General features: G+C 40.0%; 3 protein-coding genes across 24 annotated transcripts in view; 2 read left to right on the top strand and 1 right to left on the bottom strand.

Annotated features, from left to right (window-relative positions):
- dock7 (dedicator of cytokinesis 7) overlaps nt 1-1,173 on the top strand; it is a 68,424-nt gene extending 67,251 nt beyond the window's left edge. For 10 of the 20 annotated variants that reach the window (XM_061738700.1, XM_061738699.1, XM_061738698.1 and 7 more), the window contains one exon: nt 444-1,171. In XM_061738700.1, coding sequence (XP_061594684.1) covers nt 444-486 — 43 coding nt within the window. In that variant the 3' untranslated portion in view covers nt 487-1,171. Of the gene's footprint in view, nt 1-443 lie in introns of all 20 variants that reach the window. The other 10 variants (XM_061738686.1, XM_061738701.1, XM_061738696.1 and 7 more) reach the window with 2 other exon arrangements.
- On the bottom strand, nt 362-17,078 carry usp1 (ubiquitin specific peptidase 1). Of its 2 annotated transcripts, none has more exons than XM_061738713.1 (9): nt 16,969-17,078; nt 16,283-16,504; nt 11,813-11,954; nt 8,795-8,902; nt 8,403-8,572; nt 7,587-8,290; nt 6,486-6,644; nt 5,900-6,101; nt 362-3,358 (listed from the first exon to the last, which is right to left on the bottom strand). In XM_061738713.1, the coding sequence occupies exons 2-9, from the start codon at nt 16,450-16,452 to the stop codon at nt 2,572-2,574; spliced, it is 2,442 nt and encodes an 813-aa protein (XP_061594697.1). In that variant the 5' UTR covers nt 16,453-16,504; nt 16,969-17,078; the 3' UTR covers nt 362-2,571. The 2 variants fall into 2 exon arrangements, with proteins under 2 accessions (XP_061594697.1, XP_061594698.1); XM_061738714.1 differs by having other exon boundaries at nt 8,403-8,569.
- Nucleotides 17,079-18,644: 1,566 nt separating this feature from the next.
- Nucleotides 18,645-27,867, top strand: part of kank4 (KN motif and ankyrin repeat domains 4) — a 100,278-nt gene continuing 91,055 nt past the window's right edge. Inside the window, exon 1 of one of the 2 annotated variants that reach the window (XM_061738707.1) lies at nt 18,645-18,705. The gene's annotated coding sequence lies outside the window, so the exon portion shown is untranslated. Of the gene's footprint in view, nt 18,706-25,853; nt 26,255-27,867 lie in introns of those variants that run through there. The other variant, XM_061738705.1, reaches the window with a different exon arrangement.

Here is a 27,867-nt window from a genome sequence, read left to right as displayed (position 1 = left end):
AGTCGCCATTTATGCGAGTCACACCAACTACATTACCCACAATCCCCCTGACTACAGTAACAGAAATTACCGTAATGATCCTATATAAGGTGCACCGCATTATAAGGCGCACGGCCGGTTTTTGAGAAAATTAAAAGCTTTTAGGTGTGCCTCATAGTGTGGAAAATACAGTATATGAAAAGCGATGTAGTTGTGTTAGATATATCTAGACTTCCACGTAGAGGTAGCTGCAAATGCTGAACACGTGTCTTGATGGGAATTTTTGTTTGTTTTTAATTAACACTTTGGATCTCTGGATGTAACAAACTAAACCTGCCGTCAGACTGACTGCATTTGTCAAATCCTAGAATTGTAAAATCCTTCTACATGTTTCACGTTGGGCAGGAGTGCAAGAAAAAGTGTTTTTCTCTTTGTAAACCAAATGTTTTTACTCGTTTTTGCAGAGATTCCTTCAGCAGATTGAGTCTTCGCAAGCTTGACATTTGAAGAGGATACGCACACACTCACCCACACCCAGAAAAAAAGAACAGAAATTGAAATATTAATTTATTCTCAAGTGTAAATAGGAGTGTCTCTTGAAAGGTGGCCAATGCTTTGGAAAGTGTGTAAAGAGTTACAGCTTGGTACGTCATTCCAGTGTCTTAATTTGTTTACAGACGAACTGTTACATAATTAGCAAAGCGAACAAATGGATCTTGGGGATTAGAGATACCTTGGCATATACACGTTCTTTGCTCATCCCGTGTTACCTTTAAAAGCAAACATTCACCCTGCCTGTTACCACCAACGTAAACTTCCGGCTCGATACGAGGATCGCTCCGAGATCAGTTTTAAGTGCCAAAAAAACCTTTTTCCGCCAACATTTTTACGTTTTTAGGAGTCTGCAAATGTGATTTTAAAAGTCAAGGTGTCTTTTTAATTCTATTATGATGTGTCAAACAAAAAAGGAAAAAAACAAAAACTAACTGTATTCGATTTCATGTGTGCACTTTTTTTATTATGGTGTAGCGATGCATTTTACAACTTGAAAGTTTATGTATTTGAAAAAGATGGGAGGAAAAGAAAATGCAAAAAATGGTACCAGTATTTATCATGATGCTTTATTATTTAGTTGAACAATGTTTTGAAATTAGGTACTTAAAACATCCTTGTATAATTTTATGTTGTTTTGTTTCATTTTAAATATTTTACTAAATAAATATTTTAATGTTCGGACGGTGTTAATGTCCTGTTCTTGTGTGCATGTAGGATTAAAGCTAAGCTGGAGTCAAACGTACACGTGAGAACGAATCAGTGAAGAGGACGCGAAGGTAAAAACTTTATTGCTCATCGTATGAACCTTCCATGTCAAGTCATCACAGCTGGGATGGAGTACACTTTGATACTTTCAGGTTTTATCTCCCAAGAGAAACACTTACGTCTTTGAGGCCTTTCCCGTGCATTCACCAGTGTTTATAAAGTATTACTGCTAATCCCAGAAACCAAGAAGAACGTCACCTTTACTGAAGTGCTGAGTCGTCACCGACTCAGCACTTCAGGTAATATAACAGAACTAAATATTTAATAGTCCTAAATAAACTGTTGAAGCATTAAGGACACATTTCATATCAAACTCTGACCACAAAAAGAGCTCCCTCATCAAAATACCAGCAGAAATTTAAGACATTACACTTATGCACGTTGCTTTTGCATCTCAAGATAAAACGTCTCTGTGAAAACAAAGAGATAGTTAAAAAAAGAAAAGGAAAAGTAAGGGTGGACCATATCCAGTACCAGCGTAACTGCGGGACTTTCTCCGAATAATTTAATTCTTGTTTTCCATCCTCAATTACAGCTAAAGCTGTACAACTAAATTAGAAATCTTTAAGTATTTAAAATACTGGGATGGATGTTCAAGTATAATTTATAATAAAAAAATACAAATTTTAGAGCTTATCAAAGAAATCTTGGTCGCATAATTAGTTTTGACTTGGCAAGTGGTAAAATGTGTTTTAAACTTTGCGTGTTTTAATCCTACATGCCATGCTGCCTTTACGTAAAGCTCTGGCATGGTAGGTTTTTGAACCATTAAAGTAATTTGACAAGTGGAAAAACTGCTTTTAGAAAATATTATAGGAAGAAAAACCCAAATATTTGACACTGGCAGTTTCAGAGAATGAATAAGTAGGAGGGGCTTTATTCTGACTTTTTGAACTTAAGTTCAAAAGTGCTTTTTCCACTTTACAAAAACAAAGCTGATATTTAAGCCCCCCACCGAAAAAACAAAAACCAAAAAACACTGAGTAATAAAGCCAGTGTCAAAAAAATTACAGTACAGAGTAAAAAAAAATAAAAAAATAAAACGACTACAAAAAAGGCTTCGTCATCCTCGACACCTAGCAAACCTCTCCAAAGTCACTCTGACCCGGTTGATTTCCATGAACGTTAGAGTGGAGAAGGCTTTGGTCCCACAGCAGGTGCAGCTCTGTGGGCTGGAAAGTGTCCTCGGTGTCTGTGTCTCCATGGCAACAGAAGTCATTTTGGCACTGAAGCATTTCCACAAGTCTATGCCATCGTTCATTTGTGTTTATTTTAGCGTCCAGGTTCAGGCATCCTTCTGTAGAACAGCAGGTACGGCGTTGACGAGGAGGAAGTCTCGGGGGAACAAGCTCGCAGGAAATCCTCCTCCTCGAACAGACAGACCTCAGAGTCATCGAACAGCAGCCACTTCCCCTCGTACTCCCGCAGACTGGTCAGCGCCTGCTCCTCCGTGGCCTCCATCCCGCCGCAGGACGTCGCCGGTGCCTCCTCCGCCTCCTCGGGCTCCTTCTTAAGTCCCACCTCGCCGCTCTGCTTGGAGCCGTTGATGGTCTTTCTCCGCTTGGATCCCTCTGCCGCTCCGCTGGTCGTTGCTTTCCCCGTTTGCTTGCCGCTGCCGCCGTTTCCGAGGTCACAACTGGACAGACTCCTCTGCCCCCCCAGGAGTCCGACACCCCCCTCTGAGAGCTTCTTGCTCCCCGGTTTCCTATTGGCTAAACTGGCACATCTCTGCCCCCTGGCGTTCAGGTTGAAGGACACCTCCCCGTCGTCGTAGTCTGACACGGCATCCTTCTGTGTTCCCTCCTTACTTTCTTTCTCGCCTTCCTCCGCTTCTTTTTTGTCCCGCATCCAAAGCTTCACGTCTTTCAGGCCAGACACGCGGATGTAGGAGGTGTAGTGGCCGCAGCTGATGGTCACGCCGCTGTGCATGACCACGGCGAACAGCTGGTAGTGCTGACCGCCGGCTGATGAGGGTTTGGTGCACCACTCCTCCAGAGACAAGGTCAGGGGCGTGTGCAAGGGAGTGTTCACTTTAGAGAGGCCTGCATACGGGTCCAACCTGCAAGAAGAGTGGAGATTAGCAGCAATTCGTCGACGTTGTCGACAAAAATCAATAATCAAAATTGTCGACAATTGTCGCTAGACGGGTTTTTCCAATGGAATGAGGCATCTCACTTCAATACAATCTCTACCGAGAGTCGTGCATGCACAATAGCATCTCAGCAGCTGCGGGTAATAAAACAGGGTGCTTGCGCAAGTCTTGAAAGTCTTAATAAGTATGGAATTTTGAAACACTGTTTTCCAGACCTTGAAAAGTCTTGAATTTTGTGTGAAAGTCTTAATAAAGTATGGGGAAAAAATGTATGGTAGAATTTTACAGTATGCTCAAAGGCATTGTGAAATGAGAAATAGAAAGGTAGGCTAGAAAAACTTATAGTTTATTTAACTATAAACTATATAAAATAGTTTATTTTTTGTTCTTACCAAGTGAGCTAGGTCAAATATGCACTTTTATGTGTTAAAATGAGATAACATAAAGATAAGATCAGTCATGTCAAGGACAGAAAAAATAAGATGCGAGTGAAGAGACTGAATTCTACATACATTCATCCATCCATTCATGTGTTTTTATAGATAGTCTTTGTGACACTTGTTTGATGTGAAATTCATGTACTTGTGATTTTCATGTTTTGAAACATTTTCATCAGTAAAAACATAATTTACTGTGAATAATGCCTTTGTTCATTGAATACTAGCCTATAAAAAATTCTAACAAACATTTCTAATAAACACAATTGGTACAATCCCAACCAATGAAGTAGGCAGTAGGCACACAAGAATACAAGTACGTAAAGTTAAGGTCTTGGGAAAAAAAAAAAATAGTTTTAAAAAAGTCTGGGAAAAGTCTGGAATTTTAATTTGGAAAAAGAGCAAGCACCCTGTAAAACTTCAAAAGTTTGGGAGCATTTTAGCCTCGATACGGCGAATAAAAAGATTACTTGCAAGGTTTGCAAAGCCTACGTTGCTTTTCACGGGAGCACGTCGGTAATGCATTTGAAGAGAAAGCACGTCGGAGTGTTGAACGAAACGGACTCGCCTTGGTAAGATATTAAGCCTATTTTCATTTGTTAAATTAATTTGTTTCATTCGTTAACTTTGTTTATTTCATGTTATTTATTAGTATTGAGCCACTCACAGCCTACTCTCGTTGCTATAACCTCAATCATAATTGATAATGCGCGAAAGGCGAAAAAGCTTGTGTGATGATGCCGATGACGGATTTGCATCTAACTTTCAGTCAGGTGCCTATAACTGTCAATTATCCATCAAACTCCACAATGGTCAAGTTAACATTAGATCAGATAGATTTGTCTGGACATTTCTCTTGCGGGACAGGAGAAGACACAAAATCAATGCATCTCTATTATTGTGCGCCGTGCGGGCATGAATTCTCAGAGTTTTGCGGATGTGGGCGGGAGCGGGATGAAGAAAACAGTCCGCTATATCAGGGCTCTAGTGCCATCTTTCTTGTGTTTATTATCATTTGCCACATAATTAAAGCAACCTCATATTAAATTTAAAAAAATTACTAATTATCCGATTAGTCGACTAATCGTTTCAATAGTCGGTGACTAGTCGACTTTTAAAATAGTCGTTAGTTGCAGCCCTAAAGGAGATCCCAAATCCCAATCGCTGCCTACTACCCATGTTTGATGGGTTACTTTGGTAAGTTTATGCACTTTTTAGGGCTGCAACGATTCCTTGAGTAAATAAAAAATAAATGTAAACTTCACATTTCGCACGGGTTCTTTTTAATGTGACACAACGTGCTAACACGTTGCGCTTTTCGTAACGTGCGTGAGCAGTTTAGCTGCACAGACGCGGCCCGGGACTGACAACAGTGACAGCGCCAATGAGAAAACGCAGCAAAGCGAAAGTAATAAGAGGAAGAGAAAGAAGATATCGAAGGTGTGGGGTTATTATAAATTAAAAATCAAGGCCCGGGTCCACATGGTGTAAAACTTGTCCCGGTCCACAGCCAAGTAATTCTGTTGAAACGTGTTGGTTTCACAATTTAAAAGCAGCGTTTAAGAATATTTATTATTTTTGATACTTGGAAAAAAAATGTTGTTTTTTTTAATATTTCGGGAAATGTTAAGTTTAAAATAATTGTATTTATTTTTATTGGAAAATTTAACAAAGGTTACTAGTTTGCATAATATTTAAATAAATGTCAATTATTCTCAAAAGAAACAAATTGGTTGTTTTTAACCAAGTAATCTTATTTTCTATTGTATATTTATAATTGGGCTTTTTTCGATTAATCAATGAAATATTTCATAGAATAATCGATCACCAAAATATTTGATAGCTGCAGCCCTGGCACTTTTGTTGGTCAAAAAATCTCAAAGACCAGGGTGAGAATAAAACACTCCTTGTAAATGTCCGCTAACATTTTTACCGTAGGCTCCCAAGGCTTGCTAGCTATAGTTTGACACCATTTTCTTCACAAAATAATTCACTTTTTGCATCACTTCACATACAGATGAATGGGTAACGGAGTAAAAGTGTAAAGTTTCTCATCGGTTTGTGAACTCACTCCAAGCTGTTGGCAGAGAAGCGCTTCAGGTGAATGGTGATGACTTCAGGGGTTTTGTCGAACAGCAGACTTCTCTCCGCCTCGGTGTAATGATGGCAGGTCTCACAGAAGTATTTATCCTCCCCGACGATGCGCTCCACCGACGCAAACTGACCGATGGCCCATTTCAGAGTCTTCAGCTCCGGTTTGGGGTCTGGAGAAACTGTTGAACACGTATTAAATTACACTTTGCTGAGAACTGGATTTGCTGAATCTTGAGCTTTTTCTGCTCAAATACAAGATGTTTTGGCCCAGTTTTATTTTTCTACAAGTGCAAGTTTTACTAGACGTTTCCAAAAAGCAAAACCTACAAGACCAAAATCATTCACTGTTGCACCAGTGTAGTTCCTCAACATGACTGTAAAGTTTAAGTTTAATAACGTTTTTTCAGAATCAGAATGAAGTTTATTGCCAAGTTGTTTAACACACACAAGGAATTTGTTGTGGTGATTTGGTGCAATACAAAAAAAGAAGTAATATTAACTGAGATATATAATATAAAGTAAAAAGTAAAAAATGTTTCAGCGATGTCTGTAAAAGTCCTCACCCTCGGGCATGTCTGATGGGCTGACGGGTTGGTCGTCCAGCACGGGGACACTGATGTCCTGGAAGTCTTCCCTCCGCTCCGTAAAGCTTTCACACTCAAGACATCGAGTCCTCAGAACCAGCTGACCCTGGAACAACTCCTCCATCAAGCCCAGACCTCCTGAGTGAAAGGAAATACGCAGTCATACACATTAATGTTTGTAATCAACAAACATTAATCTTTCCTGCCACTGCCCAAATTTGTCATCTTTTTTTCCTCCATTGCTTTATATACTTCTTAAAAGCCCATTAATGGTCAAATTTAGGCCTGTGTTGAAAAAAAATCGATTTTCCGATTCTAAATCTATTCTCATATTAATTCCAAAAAATCGATTCATATGTCTAAAGATCGATTTTTTTTTTATTTATTTATTTTATTTTTTCCCCATCATTACATTACAACTGTTGGTATTTTTTTTTTTATGTCCAAAAAATGATGTTTCGTTTGACACGAGAATAACTGGTGCCATGTTTTTGCCTTTAAATATGTTTAAAGGTATGAAAACACTAAAGTTTTCAGTTATAATTGCATAAATTGTCTATATTTCATTACTTTATATACTGTCTTGGGGTTACATTTGGGGTTACATTTGCATAAAATGCTAAAAACCAAATTCCCAAAAATTAAAAATCGAAATAGACCAAAAATGGAAAAAATTCAAACGGAATGTGGGAAAAAAAAAAAATATATATATTTTATCCGTCTCCGTTTGCTGCCCTGGATCTGTTTGATAATTCTGACCCACATGATGTTTCTGAAAGCAGTTCTATCAGCATTCTGGGAGCTGATTGGTCCTTACAGCATCATTAGCTGCCAATACTTGCTGTTTAATCTCAATATAATACTAGTATTAATATGTTGCATAACTACACAGTCATATAATTCATCCAACAGCTCAAAAAACAGTTTTAATAACACTAACCCAAATCAATATCGGAATCGAATCTTGATAATTGATTCTGAATCTTAAGAATCGGAATCGAATCGATCCCCAGCCCTAGTCAAATTGCTTTCTTATTTTTATATTTAGTTTCTCCCCTGTCGTTTATGTTCATGTCATACCTTGATGTTTCTCTGCATTCTTGTCCTCGGCCGGGCTCTGAGCCGGCACCCGTTGTCCCGCCTCGTCCTCCTGCTCGTCTGCTGGTCCGTCTTCAGGCTCCGCTTTGATCTTGGCGGTTGTGGCGCTGATCTTTCCCACGCTGCAGAACTTGGAGAAAATGCTGGGCTGTTTCCCAGCCGATCTAAGCCAGCTCAGCTTACCTTTCTTCTTCCTCTTCCCATCTGCACTTTTAGATGCCGTTTCATCTTTCGCTGCTTCTTCATCTTCTTCCTCTTCTTCCTCATGACCACCTTTCTTATTCACTTTCGTTGTTCCATCTTTATTCTGAGCGCTGTCCAGTGTGATGTCCGTGGAGGACTTCCTCTTGGAGCGAGTGAAGGGCATGTTTCTACAAAGGTTTTCCTCTGAGGTGTCAGATTTCTTACACTTAACAGACTTGGGCTTCTTCTTGGCATTTCCAACCTCGGTGTCGCTCTTCCTCTTGCCGCTGACTTGACCGTCATCATCGGTGGGAGGTTTGGATTCTGTCCCAGATTGGCCGTCGTTCTCCACTTTATCTTCCGCAACGCCACCATCTTCCACTTTCTCCAAATCCTGCTCCTTTTTGATGGTGTCACAGGCCTCTTGGATATATCCCAGGATGCACTGCAGGACCTCCTGAGCGTCATGCTGGAGAAAGCCTTCGTACATGGGATTCAGCCGTCTGGAAAAAACAAATTTGACCATTTAAAAAAAGAGACAGGTTTATTCTAGACAATTTACAGTTTGTGTAATTGGAGCAGGGCAGAAATATAATAAACGGATGGCAGCGTCACCTGAGTGTGTGCAGGACTTTCCGAGGCGGCGTGGCCAGTTCTCCTTCACTGAAGCTCTCAGGGTTGAGCAGGAAGTTGGACTGCAGCTCCTCCACCGACGTTATCAGACTGTTGAAGCTCCCGATGAGCTCAATGTGAGCTGGCAGAGTGTCGGACGCACAATCTGACTGCTGACGACAGAAAAACCTCTGAATAAAAGGGTACTTGAATTTTACTTTTGTATTTAATAAATCCATTCGGTTTAGAAGACTAAACTTGCATCTTTTCCGATGTTTCCGTGTTTGACAGGATTAAAACAACAATTTACAGAAAACTCTGATTTAGTGTGATCTACTCTGATCTTTTTGGTAAACCAGGAAGACAACTTTTTACACAAATTGCTTTCAACCAACCTCTTCACTTTTTTCAGTGTCTTCCTTTGGCTTGTCTTTTTCTTTTCTTTTGGACAAGTTGTAGAGCTTCTTCAGTCCTTCTCTGAACCCTGGACAGAAATACAGAACCTGCAGGGAAAACAAACAAACAAAAAACCAGAATGTAAATTCACCTGTGCAGCTCCCCTCCTGAACAAACAGAGATAAGAGATGATGCACAAATAACAAATGAACATAAACGCTCCAGTATCAAAACCGAGCCCTGGAGCAGTGGAGATGGACATGTGGCCTGATAAGTCCTGATTCAGTGATGGCCACGTCTTGTTAACGGGAGCAGCAAAAGTCATGGAGTCTGATTTAGTGACATCTAGATCAGGGGTCGGCAACCCAAAATGTTGAAAGAGCCATATTGGACCAAAAACACAAAAAACTAATATGTCTGGAGCCGCAATTAATGAAAAATGAAAAGTCTTGTATCAGCCTTAGAATGAAGACAACACATGCTGCATTTTTCTATATTAGTTATAACTTGGGGAAGATTTTTTTTTTCATTATGCACTTCGAGAAAAAAGTCGAAATGTCGAGAAAAAAAGCGAAATGTCAAGATTAATTTTGAAGTACAATCTTGAGAAAAAAGTCGAAATGTTGAGAAAAAAGTCAAAATTTTGGGAAAAAAGTCGAAATGTCAAGAAAAAAGTCAAAATGTTGAGAAAAAAGCTGGAATGTCGAGAAAAAAGTCGAAATGTCGAGAAAAAAGTCAAAATTTAGAGAAAAAAGTTAAAATATCGACATTAAAAAGAAGAAAGAAAAAAAGAGAAATAAAGGAAAAAAAGAAGAAAAAAGAAAAAAAAAAAAAAAAAAGGAAAAAAAAAAAAAGGTCAAACATTTTTGAAAAAGCTCCAGGAGCCACTAGGGCGGCGCTAAAGAGCCGCATGCGGTTGCCGACCCCTGATCTAGATTAAGGAGTATTCTTACTTTAACGCCTGACAATATGAAATGATTTTTGTTTCGCTTCCCCGATGGCACGGCCAAATCCCAGGCTGACAATGCCAGGATACATTTTGGGAGCACAACACATAATTTTTCACACACAGATTAGCCATCAGTTCGGATCTTGACCTAACCGAAAATCTTTGGGATGTGTTAAGAAATACTTAATGCTGTGGTCCAAATCTCCCATCATGTCCCAAGATCTTGAAGAAGAATTAATGCAACCCTGGCAAGAAAATCCCTTGAACCGGCTTACTGGAAAAAATGCCTCTATAACTGTAAAAATGTATACCGTATTTTCTGGACTATAAGCCACTACTTTTTTCATAGGTTTTCAACCGTGTGGCTTATACAAAGGTGCGGCTATTCTGTGGATTTTTCTTCCACCGCTCGGGGCGCTCTAACCGGAATTAGAATCAAAACTAAGACAAAATAAATGCAAAGAAGAATACGCTACTTCTTCTTTAGCAGATAGAAGTAGGTAGAAGCAGATTTCAAACAGATAAATAGTTATTTTCTTGGTTCTGTCCCGTTTTAATCAGCAAAGTTGCTGCCGTGTTAAAAGACACTGTTAGGAAAGGATCTATTTAGGTACAAACATGTACATCATTTACAGTTCAAAATCGTTCTGTACATAGTAGTAAATATCTAATCTAACAACATAAATATCTGCGGCTTGCATATCTTTTTTTTTTTTTAAATAGAGCAGATAGTAAATATCTAATCTAACAACATAAATATCTGCGGCTTGTATATCTTTTTTTAATTCTTTTTTTAAAAATAGAGCAGATGCGGTTTATGTGCAGGTGGGCTTATAGTCCAGAAAATACGGTATATAAAAAACCCATCCCTGTCAAAATGTAAAGTCAGAGGTTTGTGACACTTGAAAGAATAAAATAACTACAATTTCAACATGATAAACAATAATAAAAGTGTAAAGTAATGTTAAATTGAAAGATTTTAGTCCGGCTATCTCAGAAGGTACATTAATGTGAATTTTGAGGGACTTTTGTTTTCATGTCGTGTTCTTTTGTATAAAAGGGTAGATGTTTTCTCTTCTTCCAAACAAGAGTGAATTTTGACAGTGCAACATCAGACGCTCTGTGTGAACAGCTGTTACAGGGGAGATCATGCGAGTCTCTGCGTTGTAAAACCGCCATGGTCTTTCTTTTCACATCCAAACGCTCACCCACGGATAAACCACAATGAGCTGATCTGTGTGCGTCAGATTCAGGAGGACAGCAAACACTGTGGAGCTGACGCTTATCTCCAGCCTGAAGCTGCTCCGAGAGAAAACACTGATTTGTCTTCTATTCTTGATTTTGTCTTCTATATATCACCCTCTTAGTATTTTAGTAAAAGGGAAGTGTTTGAGTGCTGCTTGATAAGGGGAAAAATACAGAGATACTAGGCCTGTGTTGAAAAAAATTGATTTTCCGATTCTAAATCGATTCTCATATTAACTCCTAAAAATCGATTCTTTTTTTTTTTTCCCTCCATTTTCGCCAGGTGAACTTTAATCCCAGTAGTCGGACACACAGTTTGTCATGACACTTCTGAAAAATGACAGGTGCTTCATGGCAATATGTGTGTGGTGACAGAATAAATTACATAAGCTAAAATGATTTGTTTACTGCATGAACTGTTGCAATTTCTTTCTTTTTTTGTACTTTAAATGGATATTGAAAAGCCTGTTTGAGTTACTTATTTCTTAGTTATTTCACAATAATTATTGTGAAATTATTATTTCACTAGTTATTTTACAGTCATATAATTCAGGCAACAGCTCAAAAAACATTTTAAATAACACTAAGCCAAATCAATATCGAATCGAATCATGATAATCGATTCTGAATATTAAGAATCGGAATCGAATATTGACATTTGAATCGATACCCAGCCCTAAGAGATACTGCTATAAACATTTTTTTTTTGTTTTTTTCTTTTGAAAAATAAATGCAACGTGACATATGCGCCTTTGGTCTCCGGCATGCTGAGTTTAATGTACACTGTAGACTATACATTCAATCATTTTAGTCAGTGACCCACCTGCAAGACACTGTTCAGATAGCAGGTGTTGCCCAGGTTGTTGAATCCCACAAATGGCAACAAGTTGTCTCTCTTCTGATATGGCAGAGGAATGCCGGGTGAAGCTGGACAGGGAGCGGGACCATAGACCACCTGCTCACAGCTGCATAACAGAGAAGAAAGCATTAAAAACCCCAATTCATCAGCTAATAGTTGCTTCTTTCATTAGAATCATTATCAAGACTTCCGTTAAATGAAACTTAACACGGAAAGAAAGAATGGATACCTGTAATGAGCCATTTTATGATCTATTTTAGGGAGACGTTTTATATCTGACCACAAAATCCTGACTGTAACTTGGTCCAGGCCTCACCTTGAAACGGACTGATTCCCACTAAATGGGAATAAGTGCTTATTGATAATGGATGAATGGATAACCTCTTCAACATTTTTACTGTAATTTCCATTGATGGTTAAACAAATATCTTTCTTTGAGGTGTATGTCCCAAAAAGTAGGACTGCAGGACCTCCAGGCCTCAAATGTGTTTTCAATGCACTCCTTTGTCAGTGCGAGTGAGCCATAGAAGTGAGAGGGCAACTAGTTCATGTTCAGATACCAAAAAGGACAAATACATGGATCATTTCAAGTATTAGGATGGATTTATATGATTGTACTTATGCTGAGACTGAAAATAATTTGTTATGCAGTAGGTTTTTCATTGACAAGCCAGTCAGGAGCACCAAAGTACAGTCTTTAACCCATAGGGATCCATGGTGACACAGGTGTCACGCCGACTTGAAATATTCTTTAAAGTTCCTTACACATATAGCCCACTTTGTCTTATGCACCCCATATTTTTTCTTGAAGTACAAATAGGTCTTGGTTCTTGTGCATTCGAGCAGCATTATGAGCTCTATTATTGTCTGGTTCGGATCGGCCACCAAACTAAACAGGCACAGACTGCAATGGACAATTAGGTCTGCGGAGAGGATTATTGGGAATAACCTCTCATCTATCCAGGACCAGGAAACCGGCAGGTAAATAGGCAAATCACAGCTCTTAACATATATACAATTTCTTTTTAAAGTGAAAGGTGCAGCAGTATGAGGTAGACATGGTTATTGAAAGGTGCATTGTTACAGTAAATAGGGCTGCAACGATTCGTCGACGTTGTCGACAAAAATCGACAATCAAAATTGTCGACAATGAATTCCATTGTCGACAATTGTCGCCAGACGTGTTTTTCCAATGGAGTGAGGCGTCTCACTTCAATACAATCTCTGTCCAGTCACGCATGCACGACAGCGTCTGGGCGCAGCTGCGGGTAATAAAACTTTGATAAAAAAATAAAATAAAAAGTGAGCAAAAAGGGTGCATTTTAGCCTCAATACGGTGAATAAAAAGATGACTTGCAGGTTTGCAAAGCCGACGTTGCTTTTCATGGGAGCACGTCGGTAATGCATTTGAAGAGAAAGCATGTCGGAGTGCTGAACAAAACGGACTCGCCTTGGTAAGATATTAAGCGTATTTTGGCTTTAAAAGAAAGCTTTAACGTTATGCCCGACAAAGTATTAAATTAAGTCAGATATTTGGAGAAACTGCGTTTAGTGTCTGTGGCGCATCTTGGAAGAGAGACGCACGGGACCGCAGTCGGTCAGCAGCATTCTCTCCCTCCACAGCAATGTAATGGCCAAGCGATTCATTTGTTAAATTAATTCGTTTCATTCTAAACTTTGTTTATTTTATGTTATTTATTTGTATTATTTGAGCCACTCACAGCTACTCTCGTTGCTATGACCTCAATCACATAATTGATGCAGCGCAAAAGGCGAAAAAAGGCTTGTGCGCTGATGACAATGATGGATTTGCATCTAACTTTCAGTCAGGTGCCTATGAACTGTCCATCATCCACCAAACTCCACAATGATCATGTTAACATTAAATCAGAGATTTGTCTGGACCTTTCTCTTGCGGGACGGGAGAAGACACTAAATCAATGCATCTTATTGTGCGCCGTGCGGGCATGAATTCTCAGAGTTTTGCGGGAGGGGCGGGAGTGTAACACACGTTGCAGGCGGTAATGGTCAGAAATTCAGTGGGAGCAGGATGAAGAAAACAGTCCCGCTATAGCAGGGCTCTAGTGCCATCTTTCTTGTGTTTATTATCATTTGCCACATAATTAATGCAACCTCATACTAAATTTTTTTTTAAATTACTAATTATCCGATTAGTCGACTAATCGTTTCAATAGTCGGTGACTAGTCGACTATTAAAATAGTCGTTAGTTGCAGCCCTAACAGTAAATGATTGTTATTATTATTATTGCACAGTGATTGATTACTCTGAGACTCTATGAGTGTTGAGAGTTCATCAGAACGTGTCCCAATGGCTGCAGCTCAGTTTCAATTATAAAATGCACACCAAGTTCATTGATTTATCGGGGATCTGATATATATTTTTGTCATAAGTCATAACCCTGGCTCCTAGGCCATGACAAAAATTTGTAATATTTATTGCAACAAAGTAAATAACTACAGAGACGGAGTGCGTTTGTCTGAAACATCAGTAATCAAAATCAGAATTAGGTTTATTGGCCAAGTATGAACATGCCAGACAGGGAATTTGACTCTGGTAATTTTGCTCACTGTACAGTAAAAGTGAAAGTGAAAGGTGCAGCAGTATGAAGTACACATGGTTATTGAAAGGTGCATTGTTACAGTATAAGGGTGCTTTCAGACCTGTGGCCCGTTTGTTTTGTTCCGATTCAGGGGCTGAACCAATACAGTTGTTCCGTTTCTCGTTCGTGGGGTTTGTGTTCACAAGGCAACCGTCTGTACCGTTTCAAAGCTGTTAACAAATGCCATGCGGAACCAGCTGCTCTCTGATAGGTCAAATGAACGCGGAAGGAGTTTCCTCTTCTGTACCCCTGGAAAAACAACACGCCCCTTTCAGCGCAGACCGGAGCCGCCGGCTTTTGGTTTATGGTTATGATTTATGGTTCCGCGTTACACCAACGCAGAGCCTACGACGTAGTGTACGGCGTAGGTTCTGCGTCGATTTAACGCAGAACCATAAATCAGGCTTTACCCATTCATTTATGTGCGACCGCTCGGCGCAGAGCGGAGCTCAGCGGCGGACGAGAGGCCGCAGGGTTTGCGCTGTGCAAACCCTGCCCGAATTGAACAGCTTTTAATTTCACCGTGCTGCGCTGGGACGACATCTCGGCACGTCCAATAGGACAAAAGGTGGTGGAGGCTGCACCGACTCTTCTCCTTGCGCCGCGGTCGCATATACACAATGAATGGAGTTGTATCGGTTGCTGTGTGGATTATGTTCTCACTACAAATAAAAAAAAATGAACCGTTTCAGGTCTCGAATGGAATCGGGCCGAGACCACCTCTCCTAGGTGATCTTGGCTCGCTTGTTTTGTTCCGTTTCAGAGCGCGATTGCTGTGTTCACATATACCAAACGTTCCGATCTTTAGGGGAAAACGTTCCCTGTTCCGGAACAACTGCTTGAAACGGGACAGGTGTGAAAGCACCCTATGATTCAGAATCAGGTTTATTGGCCAGGTCAGGTCAAAGAAGACAGGGAATTTGACTTTGGTTATTTTCTCTCACTGTACAGTAAATAGACTAATGACAGCTCTTATTAACATATAAACAATTGATTACTCTGAGACTCCATGAGTGATGAGAGTTCATCAGGGCAACAGCTTGGAAGAAGAAACTATTCTCTCCCTAAAACAACCTGGGGCCGGATTCACCAATATGTTCTTAAGAACGATCTTAAGAAATGTTTTAAGATCTAAAATTAAGAAGTTCATAAGAAAGTTCCTAAGTGCAATTTCTCAATGTTTTCTTAAGAACCGTCTTAAGAACTGTCATTTCTTACGAATTTCCTACTTAAGAACTCCTTAAAATATGGCTGTATCTGAAATGGCATACTAAGTACTACATGATACATACTGCATCAGTATGTACTGTATACTGCATACTAAATGAACGATTCAGTAGCCGCTCCAGCAGACTGTTCACACAGCAGTAGCAGCCAAGTATCCCAGAATTATATAATATTAATATTATTATTCATTCCATTATATTCAGTCGATGCACCTGAAGCGAGACATCACTACACCGATGCATCGCTCCACAATATTGCGGGTCTTTGTTTGTGCATGTGCAAATGTGTTGAAAGAGATGATATTAGAGTCTTATTATTATTACCTTTTCACAGAAGAAATTTTAAGGCATGTCAAGGTTGTCTTAAAGTTAAGAAAAAAGTCAAGAACAAATTTGAGAACTTTTATTTCAAGAATACCATTTATTCTTAAGTTTTTTCTTAAGAAGAAACTTAAGAAGAAAGTTGAGAAAATACTTAAGAACTTTTTTGGAGAATATGACTTCTTCTCTTTTTTCTTCTTAAGACTGAACTTAAGAAAAAAATGACAGATTTTTTATTCTTAAGAATGTTTTGTGGTCAGACCTACCTTGCTGACGGCTCCTCTGGTTCACTTGCTGTTGTTGTTGTTGGCTCATCTGACTGAGTCTCGGAGAAATCCAGAGCCCGTTTGGTGTCTTTCTTCTGGAAGAACTTCAGGGAGAGTTTGCTCCTCTTCACGGGGCTGGCCACCACACTGTCGCCCTGGAGACTCGGCATCTTCTCTGGTTGGACTTTCCTGTTCCCTAAAGAGACGCAACAGCGCCCCCCACTGGCGATACAGGGGAATTACAACTATTAATGTATCTGGGCGCCATGAACGAACAACAGGAACGAACGTAACTACGCACTTGTGTTTATGCTTTAGTTATGCAAACTGGATCGATCTGATCAGTGCAGATAGTTGCAGTTTGGCAATTAAAACCCAGTTACTGACCGAAATAAGCGTTATATAACATGTAAGCCGGCTATTACTTACTAAAATTACGTTTCTTTGGTGATTCCCTCCTTACTAAACAGCTCAACAATTGCTGGTCATTTAACTTCGGGGAATACTAAAGCAGTAAAATAGTGTAATTAAATGCTGTTGTGCAGCACTTTGAGGACAAGACAGCGTTAAAAGCAGGTCGACACCATGGAGGAGAGGGAGGAGAAAACACGCTGTTTCTAACTCACAACCCCCAGCAAATAAACTGCATAAACACATACACTAAAAAGCCGCTTTTGGAAACTTACCTAATTGAGTCATCACAGATTTAAGTTTCGAAAAATATGCAGACTTTCTAAAGCGTTCACGTTCAGACGGGGCAACAGAAGTTGGCGCTTTTTCCTGCTGCAAGACCGGCTGCCCGTTTCAGCGCCGGTAACTTATGTATTTGGATAATAGATAACATAGAAAACTTTTGGGAATTTTAACTTCAAATGACGTTAAAAATACGTTATTATTACAAATAAAACGTCGACCATTTTTTTTAGACCTCTGTGAAATCATATCACAAGAAAGTTTTACCGTCTCGACCGCAGGCTTAATTTACGACACCTAAATGAGTAAAGCCCAACCGGCCTCTTTCAGACGCCATTTTTGTAGTATTTTATGGTACTACATCCGTACTACATACACACGAAGGTAACATATTATTATTATGAATAATAATAATAATAATAATAATAATAATAATAATAATAATAACAATAATAATAATAATAATAATAATAATAATAATAGTAGTGATGTAATCATAATAATAACAATATTAATAATAGGTATATCCATCAGAAAACAAAGGCACGTTAAGTTTAGACTGAACAGGATGAGTTTGTTTATTTATTAATTTGCACGCTTGAAGGTTTTATTTTGACTTAGGCTGTAGCCGACTATGTTTTTGTTTGTTTGTTTGTTTTTGCCTGACATATATTTAAGCACTATTCTCATTTCAAACGTAAATAATAACTTGTCTTTGCACTTAATGGTCTTCATTTTATTTTTTATTTTTTTAGCAAAATTGAGCCTTAATGGTGAAAGTCTTACCTTCAAAAAGGTTATGTGGGCCCAAGTTGTCGTTCATAAAGTAGGCAAAACTTTTTTAGAACAGATTACAGATTCTGCTTTCTTTACTTCCTGACATGTGTGTGTGTGTATGTGTGTGTGTGTGTGTGTGTGTGTGTGTGTGTGTGTATATATATATATATATATATATATATATATATATATATATATATATATATATATATATATATATAAATATAGATATATACATATATATAGTTTTTTTTAAATATCACTTGAAAAATTTTATTTTGAATTTTGAATTTTTATTCAAATAGAATTTAACTCACCATGATTGTTTTATTTTATTTATGTGTTTTATGTTTTACGTCGTCCCGTCCCGTTATGTTTTTGTTTTTCCTTTCGCTTGTCCACTTTGGTCAGCTGTGTTTTTAAAGTGCTTTATAAATAAACGTGAGTTGACTTGACTATATTTATCTATATGTACCAGACCACTTTTTTTTTTTTTTTTTTTTTTGCTAGAGAAAGCAAGCAATGCAAGTATGGAAATAGAAATAGGAATAGAAAGAAAGAGCACAGAACGTATTAGCTAAAATAAATCTAATTATTTTATTTTTGTTGGTCATTTTGGCTTTTATTTTGAAGAAAGCAAAACAGGAAATACTTTTTCAAGTATTTCAAGTATTCATAGTTGTTTTTAAGGAAACCAAACCGAGGTAAACTATAAATAAACTGATATTTTAGGATTACTTAAATTTGGCCTATAGAGGATACAGTTTCTAAACATAAACGGACATTTAAAAAGCTAGTTATAGTGAGGATTTACAACTGCTATATCCACCTTTAACCGGCAGGGGGCGACATTACCGCAGAAAAGGACGCTCAAACATCCAGCATCATCATCACCATCCTCACTGGACCAGCTCATCTGACAGTCAGCACACTATCCCTCCACGATTTATACGGTAAAATACAATCTATGTTGTCCCTGTTTCTTGCGTCCATGTAGAAAATTGCATATTTTCTAACTGTTCTCCAGCAGAACACTTTTATCCTCCTTTCAGCTCAATAGAATCAGTTGCACTGTTATGTTAAGGCTGATTTATGGTCCCGCGTTACACCAACGCAGAGCCTACGGCGTACCCTACGGCGTAGGCTCTGCGTCGATTTGACGCGGGACCATAATTAAGGCTACAGAGTGTTGTTTCTGGCGTGCGTTTTTTACGATAATTTGATGATTGTATCACCTGAATGCAGCGATATAAGTGGGAGACGACAGGTGCGTTGTTGCATCCTTGCATTTAGCCTGTAGGGGCATGTAAACGACGGTTCTGCTGCTGCTGCAGCTGCTGCAGCTGCTGAGTCGCTGCTCGGTCAGCAGCAAACATGTATCGATGAGCATGAGCTTCCAGAAGCCACTCAGCTTCTCCTGCTTGGTAATCAAGTGATGTTACGGCATGGATGTTTACACAGGAGGCTAATAGATGGAAGGAGGTTCAGGAGTACAACACTTGCTGTGGGATTTTCTGTAAATATCATCCTCAGTGTCATGCCACTAGAGTGGGTTATCGCTGTAATCTCCAGCTCAGGGTGACTCTAACTGGAAATGTTTTCATCAGCTGAGTTTGCCAGAATCATTCACCTCAACTAAATTAGGTGCAATCCATTTACAATGACATCTATTATGTTTAATAAAATGGATGCAATTGTAGAGGTGAGTTCAGAATTGTTAGGGCCATATTAGATATGCTTTCTCGCATCCCATCCAAATCCTAAATGGGGAGGCATTATAAAAGAGGATTATTGTGTCTTCACTAGGAATGGGCGATATTTTACCGTTCACGATAAACCGTCAAAAAAATTCCTCACGATAAGAATTTGTCATCTCGCGGTAAAAACGGTGAAAGGAAGGAAGGAAGGAAGGAAGGAAGGAAGGAAGGAAGGAAGGAAGGAAGGAAGGAAGGAAGGAAGGAAGGAAGGAAAGGGGAGAAGGGAGGAAGGAAACAAGGAAAGGAGGAAGGAAGGGAGAAAAGAGGAAGGGAAGAAGGAAGGAGAGAAGGAAGGAAGGAAGGAAGGAAGGAAGGAAGGAAGGAAGGAAGGAAGGAAGGAAGGAAGGAAGGAAGGAAGGAAGGAAGGAGAGAGCGGAAGGAAGGAAGGAAGGAAGGAAGGAAGGAAGGAAGGAAGGAAGGAAGGAAGGAAGGAAGGAAGGAAGGAAGGAAGGAAGGAAGGAAGGAAGGAAGGGAAAAAAGGAAGGAAGGAAGGAAAGGGGAGAAGGAAGGAAGGAAACAAAGAAAGGAGGAAGGAAGGGAGAAAAGAGGAAGGGAAGAACGAAGGAGAGAGCAGGAGGAAAGAAGGAAGGAAGGGAAGAAAGGTAGGAAGGAAATGAGCCAGAAAGAAAGAAAGAAAGAAAGAAAGAAAGAAAGAAAGAAAGAAAGAAAGAAAGAAAGAAAGAAAGAAAGAAAGAAAGAAAGAAAGAAAGAAAGAAAGAAAGAAAGAAAGAAAGAAAGATAGATAAATTCCTGTTGATGACGTTTTTGTGTAACAAACATGGCGGATCTGAGAGCGAGATAGATTTATAGTTACAAAGGTGGAGTTGAATTGGTATTTTTTTTATCGTCATTTTTATCGTTATCGAGATAAATGCCGGAAATTATCGTGATACATTTTTTAGTCCATACCGCCCATCCCTAGTCTTCACCACCATCCTGATGTCATTATTTTCTCAGGTGAAGATAGAGCCAGCCTGCCCTGCACTAAACCATAATGTACACTGTGAATTTTTAGTGATTAATCAGCTCTTTCGTTAGAGATTTGATGCATCCAGATTGTCAAACACTGAATGAGATCACTGGGAAGAACTGAGCAATGAAAAATTGATGGGCATTTTTTCTCTCTGGAAATGTGCTCCGGTTTCTTTCCTCACTCCTGAAACCACCGATTTAAAGATAAAGAAGTATTTGACATTGAAGCACCTGACATGAATGTTATCATTTTGGAGATTTTGCACATTATTGGCCACAGACCTGTAAGCGGTGAGAGCGACCTTATTCAAGGCCCTGAGCAATGGTAGAGGCCTTTTTCAAGGCAGGTGTTGACTCAAGAGCCACAGACTTCTCACTGCCAGCGTGGTACAGGCGGGTGGTGTGGCAGCTGAAAGTCAGAGACATGAAAAACACCACCCCCCACCCACCGTGTGTGACAGGAAGGGAGGGCTGGTGGGAAAATGAAGCGACAAGCAACGATGCTCTCCAAGAATGAGAGGCATGTCCTGAAGTCCTTCCTCCTCCACAACAAACCTTCTACACACCTGCACACAGTGCTTCTCTCATCCCTTCATGAAAGCCACTCTATGTAGCTATGGGTTCTGGTTTGGTGACCTCAGGATTACAGCTGTGCTTTTTGCAGATGATGATTTCATGTTGGCTTCATCAAGTCACGGTATTCTGAGTGTGAAGAAGCAGGAATGACAATCAACACCTCCAAATCTGAGACCAGGATTCTCAGTAGGAAGAGGGTGGATTGCCTTTTCTGGGTTTTAGAGTTAGAGTTTAGAGTTTAGTTTAGTTTATTTTCGGTCATGACATCACATTAGGGCTGTGCGATTAATCGATTTTAAATCTAAATCGGATTTATTAATCAAAATCGATATTAAAAAAGGAAAATCGGAAAATCGATGTTCCTTTTTTGCAGCTGGCTGCATTACAGACGGAGCTCGTCTAGTCATCTTTGTTTGGTCAAGAAAATTGTAAATGTTGTCACTTTACTAAACTCAAGGAGGATTTACAGTATCTTTCAATTGCACTTCAATCCCAATAGGGAAATTTGTTTGCTATTTTTCTTTAAAAATAAAGGTAAAATATTTGAAACAATTTATTCCATTGTCTTTTGTAGTTTTACCAAAAAAATCGAAATCGAAAATCGGGTTTTCAGAGAAAAAAATCTGGATTTTATTTTTCAAAATCGCCCAGCCCTACATCACATAAAAAAAAGAATAAAAATGACATCAAGAAAACGAATACACTGTTCAAAGAAAACATTACAGACATTTCCAATATACAAATACCATCTTAACCGAAAAAGGTGTAGGCTGAAGCAAAGCTTATTATTTGCCTACCCCTCAAAAAGATTAATTAAAGTAATGAAATGAAAGCAAGAGCGTAAGAGAAAAGACTGACAGTAAAACAAATTGCCTCCATGGGGATAAGAAAAATTCCTCAAGAAATAAAAAAAATTTAAAAATAAAGGTGCAGTCTACCTTCATCCTTAAAAATCAAATAAAATCACTAATTAAATAAATACCCAACTCAACATAGCAAGCATCACCACTCATTAATTTGATATAAAGAAATCATCCTTCTTCTCAATGTTTTTTTTAAATAAGGTTAAGGTTCTACATAATTTCAAATCTCTATCTAATTTATTCCATACATCCACCGCTGCCACTGTAGCATCTCAGTTTGGTGTTGGTTCTGATTGTTGATTTCCTGTATATGCTCTCCCCTCTGAGGTTGTAATGGCTTTGTCTTAAATTGGTTTGATATCAAGTGGAGGAGTTTAAGTATCTAGCAAGTGAGGAAAGAATAGAGATGGGAGTTTGACAGGCAGATTAGCGTGGCGTCTGCAGCAATGCAGACTCTGTCTGTTGTGGGTGAGCTCTTTGTTTACCGGTCAATTTTGTGTTTGAGCCCTCATCTACTGTCATGAACTGTGGGTAGTGACCGGAAAAATTAGATTGCGGATACAAGCGGTCGCATTGAGTTTCCTCCGCAGGGTGCCAGAGCTCTCAATAAAAGATGGTGTAAGAAGTTCCACAACTCTGAGGGACTTGGATTATTTGCCGCTCCTCCACATCGAGAGGAGCCAGCTGAGGTGGTTTGGGCATCGGGTTAGGATGCCTCCTGGACCCCTCGATTGGGAAGTATTTTTGGCATTTCCAACTGGGAGGAGACTCCGTTGTAAAGCCATGAAACGGTGAAGGGACTTTATCTCGGGCCTGGTCTGGAAATGACTCAGGAGGAGCTAGCGGAGGTGGCCAGGGAGGGGTCTGGGTTGCTTAGCTCAGGTTGCTGCCCCTGAGTCCAAACTCTGATAAGCAGAAGGTAATGGATGGATGGATATGTAGCGATACCTTTTCTGACCTTATGAGGAGCACGTATATCTGCTATGTTGACAAAAGATGCTGTACTACAGAGCGAGGACAGTCTGGCTTGTCTTTGTAGCTCCACTTCATGCCACTCGAGGTGCAATTGATCGTGTCTAAAGCTTGAGTTATGGTTCTGCATCAAAACGACGCCGTGCCTACGGCGTGTGGTACGCGTCGACGCAGACCACATGCCGTCACTGACGCGTAACTCCCGAAAATTGTAACTACGCGTCGAGGCGACGCAGACCACGCGCAGACGGAGAGGGCTGTGATTGGTTCGCTTGGAAGCAACGCATTTCCGGTTTCCGGTTTGAAGCAGTCGTGAACTTTCAGCGCTCTTTTCTTCATGTATGTGTGATTATTTTAGTTTTGTTTTTTTGCACAATAGTTGTCCTTATCTCTTCGATTCACTGTGACCGGAAAAAGTCGGATAAAACATTCAGGAAAAGATCACGAATTAGCGGTCACGGGGGGTACTGCACCGCGACGAAATGGAGTGACGGAGAAGTCCGAAGGTTCACGACGGCGTCACGGTGACGGCGTGTGCTCTGCGTTGGTTTGACGCAGAACCATAATTCAGGCTTTACACCAGGAGCTGATGCGTGAATTTTCTTGCCATATGCTGCCTCCATGTGGTCAGAATTGGTATTTCTACATCGAGTGACTTTAAAATAAACCCATTCCTTCAATCACATATAGTACAGTACTTTTTGATAAAGAGTTAATTGTATAAATGCTTGATAACGACAGGTTGCTGGTGACTACGTTGTTGACTGTTATTTTTAAGATCTTCACCCTCATGAAAATACGTTTTCATCCTCACAGTCCAGGTTTTGCCCAAACCTTCAAGAATTTAAAAATATTTACTTTGCAATTATGCAGTAAAAAGCAGCAAATGAACCCTGTGAGCTCCTGCGGCAGGACACTGTCCCCTGGAATTCATTAATTAATATAAGCAATGTTTTTCCCATTCTGGTTTCATTTGAAAAATCAATAGAAAACGTCAAAAGGAAACACAGATAAAATAACCAATGTAGTCGGGGATTTATGTTTCCACCTTTGAGCTGTGGAGCATCCCAAAGGCGGGGGGCTGCTGGTTATATACGTCCTTTGAGCTTGAATAGAACCCAGTTAGACACTTTTTTTTTCGTCCTTGAAGATGATCCGCCTCTCATCCGAAAGGCTTCTTTACCTTTAATTGACCGGTGGGTTCTCTCTCATAAGCTTGTGGGGCTTTAGTGAGTAATTGAAGTCAATGGAAACCACCGGCCAACTTTATAGTTCATTAAGTGTAAAGTAGTGATGCACCAAAATGAAAATTTGTGGCCGAAACCGAAACCGAAAATAATAATAAACACTTGGCCGAATACCGAACAATACCGAACATGGTTCTTCGCAGTTTTTCATTTATTTTGCCAATTTTTTCACCATTGCATAAATCAAATAAATTTGATTTGAATCAAATAAATTTGATTTAGGCATGCTTTTAAAAGAAAAAAATCTTTTACAAAATTACAAGGTAGAAAACATTTGTTGAACATAAAAACTGAACATTTTTTAATTTCCCAGCATTTCTTAAATATTCCAGCAGACATTATACCAGCAAAGAACAATAACTTAAAATAAATAAATTAGCAAAATACATTTTTTGGCCATCTTTGAGCTTACGTTAGGCTTAACTGACTGAACATTGTAACATAAGCCTTAAAACAATAAAAATGCATTAAAGCGCTCAGGGTTTTTTATCATTTCAAATGATAAATCAAACTTGTAGTTGAAAGACTTTGCAGATGTGCCCCCTCTAGATATTTGAGCAGAAAATTCATTGCAAACAGCCATTCTTGTATTATTCTTTGCCACTCTAAAATACTTCCACACTGCTGACATGTTTGCACCGCACCACTTCACTCCACGCTCTTCGCTGTTTGATTTCGTCATCTAAACGCACCTGTAATAGATTGATTGATGTTGTTTTGGTTCCACCTGCTGGTGAATGTTAGTTAAATTCTTATGTGGTTAGTTTTTGGTTGGCCAACTATTTATGTGGTGCGCAACAGTTACGGAGCGGCCAGTCTATTTATATTTCAACGCCGTTATTAATTGTTCGGTCTTTTTCCCCACTTATTCCACCGAACACCGAAAGTGTTTTTTTGCCATTTTCGGCCGAACAATTTCGGTTACCGAACAATCGGTGCATCACTAGTGTAAAGTACATTATTTAGCATGCCAGTGGTTGTGGTCATGTGAATCAAGGTGGGAATGGCTATGAAACCACCTGGAAATGAGGCGCCTCGTTCCCCCGATGTCAGTACCACCTTGTAAGTGTTGAACATGTGAGACCAGAAGCCACCGCTTCTGTTTAATGTTGATTTCTTCTCCCCCATTTAACATAAATGTCTTCTTTCACTCCTCTGTGAAACCATCTGTGTTCCCAGTTCAGGCTGTGGACGTTCCATCCTTCCAAAGGGGACAGGGAAAACAGATGGCTTCAGTGATGAGTGACAAAAGCAATCAATGTCAAATGAGAAAAATCAACATTAAACACAAGAAGAGGCTGTGACTTTCCCCCTTAGCTGGAGCAGATTGGTAAATAACTCACGGTCGTCAAGGACACATGAGAGGGTCAGGTGGGTCAGTGACACACAAATCACAAGGTGTGAAAAAAGGGAATCCACTTAGAGTCTATTAAAACACTTCACTGAATGACTGAGAATGTACACCAACGTAACCCACTACAAGCATCGAGTTCAGCTCATTAGCAGCTGTTTTAACCATGAAGTCGGTCTTTGCCGTTTCTTTCCACATGAAAGCAGCGATTTCTTCCCTGGCCAGGTTCAACCGAGACGACAGTTTTATGCGGGAGTGTGTCAGTAAAAAGTAAGTTAATGAGCGCTCGCAGCCTCACATGTGCACGTATCAGATCAGATCTCAGGCTGCACACATGCGTCCTCTCTCTTTCTCTCTTGTTTGCATATAGAGCAGGCTCCTATTTGATGCATGCTGAGGAGGTGGGTGTATCCAGCCCGGCCGCTCTGATGTCAGGAAAGAATAGCTTTTGCATCCTACTCAGTCTGCTCTCCTCTCTCCCTGCTCTCCCGTTTCATCCCGTCTGTCTGCCTTCTAGTACTCCATAGTACTCTTCTTTCACTAACTGCTATCTAGGATATATTTACACGAAACCCTCGTAGGTAGACAGAGTGTGATCCTAGAGGGCTGAAGAGGAGCTCACGTTTGGATGACAGATAGAAAATATGAATGCACATTACCCTGAAGAGACTTGTAAAAAACGGGCTGAGCGCTGCTGAAACAGAAGTTTCTACCTTGTTGCATTCTTTTTTTGATCCTGACGGATAAAACAAGCAGCTGCAGAGGTGAGTGAAGGATATGTTTTTATATCTCTCTATATCTTACATGTCACTACTCTCGACTTGGAGGTGTCTTCTGTCTCCTTTTATGTTTCACTTTTGTCCTACTCCCTGTTTTTTTCTCTGGGCTTTTTTTTCAAAGACATTTTTGACATTTTCAAGTGCAGAATCACACACAAGGGGATGCTGGCCGTAGCCCAACAGTCTAAGGTTTATCTGATTGTTTTCCTTAAGCCCTCAGCTCTGGGAAATCTTCAGCATCTGTGTGATAATCAGACGCCGTACGCCAGACGTACACACTGTCTGTGCCTCCTCACCGAGAAAGCTCAGTCTCTTTCCTCCTAACTTCTTCTACGTCTCCGTGTACCAGCTGATGCCTCCTCTGAAGCATTTTTATAAGCTCGGCTGGGTTTTTGCTGAAATTCCTTGCCGGCCTGACTAATGTTTTTCAGCTGCAGCCTGAATGTGCACATATGCACACGGTTACAATACAGACATTCTTTAAAAAGTAGGCAGGCAGGGGTATGGCAGGAAGGAGGGAGAAGAGAAGGGTGGTTGCTGTCCGGCGTTGGTCATACATGCAGCAGGCTGTGTATTCCTGAGCGGCGCTTTTGCTCCATCTTTGCTAATCGTCCTGCATTTCCCTCGTCTTGTGTGTGCTTGCGATCACAGTCGGTCTCGGCGGTCTTCTTGCTTGCCACAGACCTCCGGCCACGGTTGGCTGTGTAGCTGTAGTTACATATTAAAATGGAGGGGAGGAAAAAAAGTTCCCTTCACATGGGAATTATTTGCAGGGGGTCATACTTGTGCACATCATGTGTATCATCATAGGTGGAGGGTGCCGGCTCAGCTCTCCATCAACGCTCAGGTTCTGGTTAGTCAGAGAGAAACAGTCCCCCATCCTCAGAGATATGTGTGACCTGCCAATGGCAGAGAGTCGCTCGCTGTGTGCGTGTGTTTACGTTTGCTTGTGTGTCAGCGTGGTTTACTTGAGGGTGCAGAGAGGTGAGTCATACCGCCTCATATGCTTTTGGCTGCTAGAGGCGTGCAGTGTAATGATATCATGATGTGTGATCTTCAAATAGGCATGTCTGCAGAAAACAGGGCATCTGTGAAATGCCATTCTCTCCAAAAAAAAAAAAGACAAGAAAATCTTTAAAAAAGAAAAATACACACACGCAAAATAGAGAAAAAAGAGAGCTTGATGGCCATTAATCTTTCAAGGCTATGGAGTGAGAACTGAGGATGTTGGTGTATTTTTTTGTGTTGCCAAGGCTCAGGGAATTTCCTCAGCACTCAGTCAAGTTTGGATTTTCTCAGTTTAGACACTAACATCTGCAAAAGCGGCGTTTTGTACATGCAGCAGGAACACGGTTCAATTATTTTAAACTGGCCCTGTTGGTTCATGTTGAAGAAAGGATCCTGTTCCAGCTCAGCTATCGGCTTCAGAGATAATGTTCTTCCAATGATGCATTTTTTGCATTTGCAAAATTTCTGACATTAAGGTTAATAAATTTCCCACAGAAAGGCAATCTGTCCTGAGTCAGTCGGGTAAACAGTTTGCATCTTCAACTTAGTAGAGGGAGTCTCACAAAAGGAGAAAACAGAGCAGCCTCATC

The sequence above is a fragment of the Cololabis saira genome, chromosome 13 (assembly GCF_033807715.1).
Source record: "Cololabis saira isolate AMF1-May2022 chromosome 13, fColSai1.1, whole genome shotgun sequence".
NCBI classification, from domain to species: domain Eukaryota; kingdom Metazoa; phylum Chordata; class Actinopteri; order Beloniformes; family Belonidae; genus Cololabis; species Cololabis saira.
This window is presented reverse-complemented; position numbering and strand designations above follow the sequence as displayed.

Excerpts from the sequence above, each read along its gene's own strand:
- usp1 (XM_061738713.1), bottom strand. The coding sequence starts at position 16,452 with ATGCCGAGTCTCCAGGGCGACAGTGTGGTGGCCAGCCCCGTGAAGAGG. Across the intron at positions 11,955-16,282 it reads CCAGAGGAGCCGTCAGCAAG|CTGTGAGCAGGTGGTCTATG; the intron begins GTAGGTCTGACC and ends TCTGTTATGCAG. Across the intron at positions 3,359-5,899 it reads TTCTCTGCCAACAGCTTGGA|GTTGGACCCGTATGCAGGCC; the intron begins GTGAGTTCACAA and ends CTCTTCTTGCAG.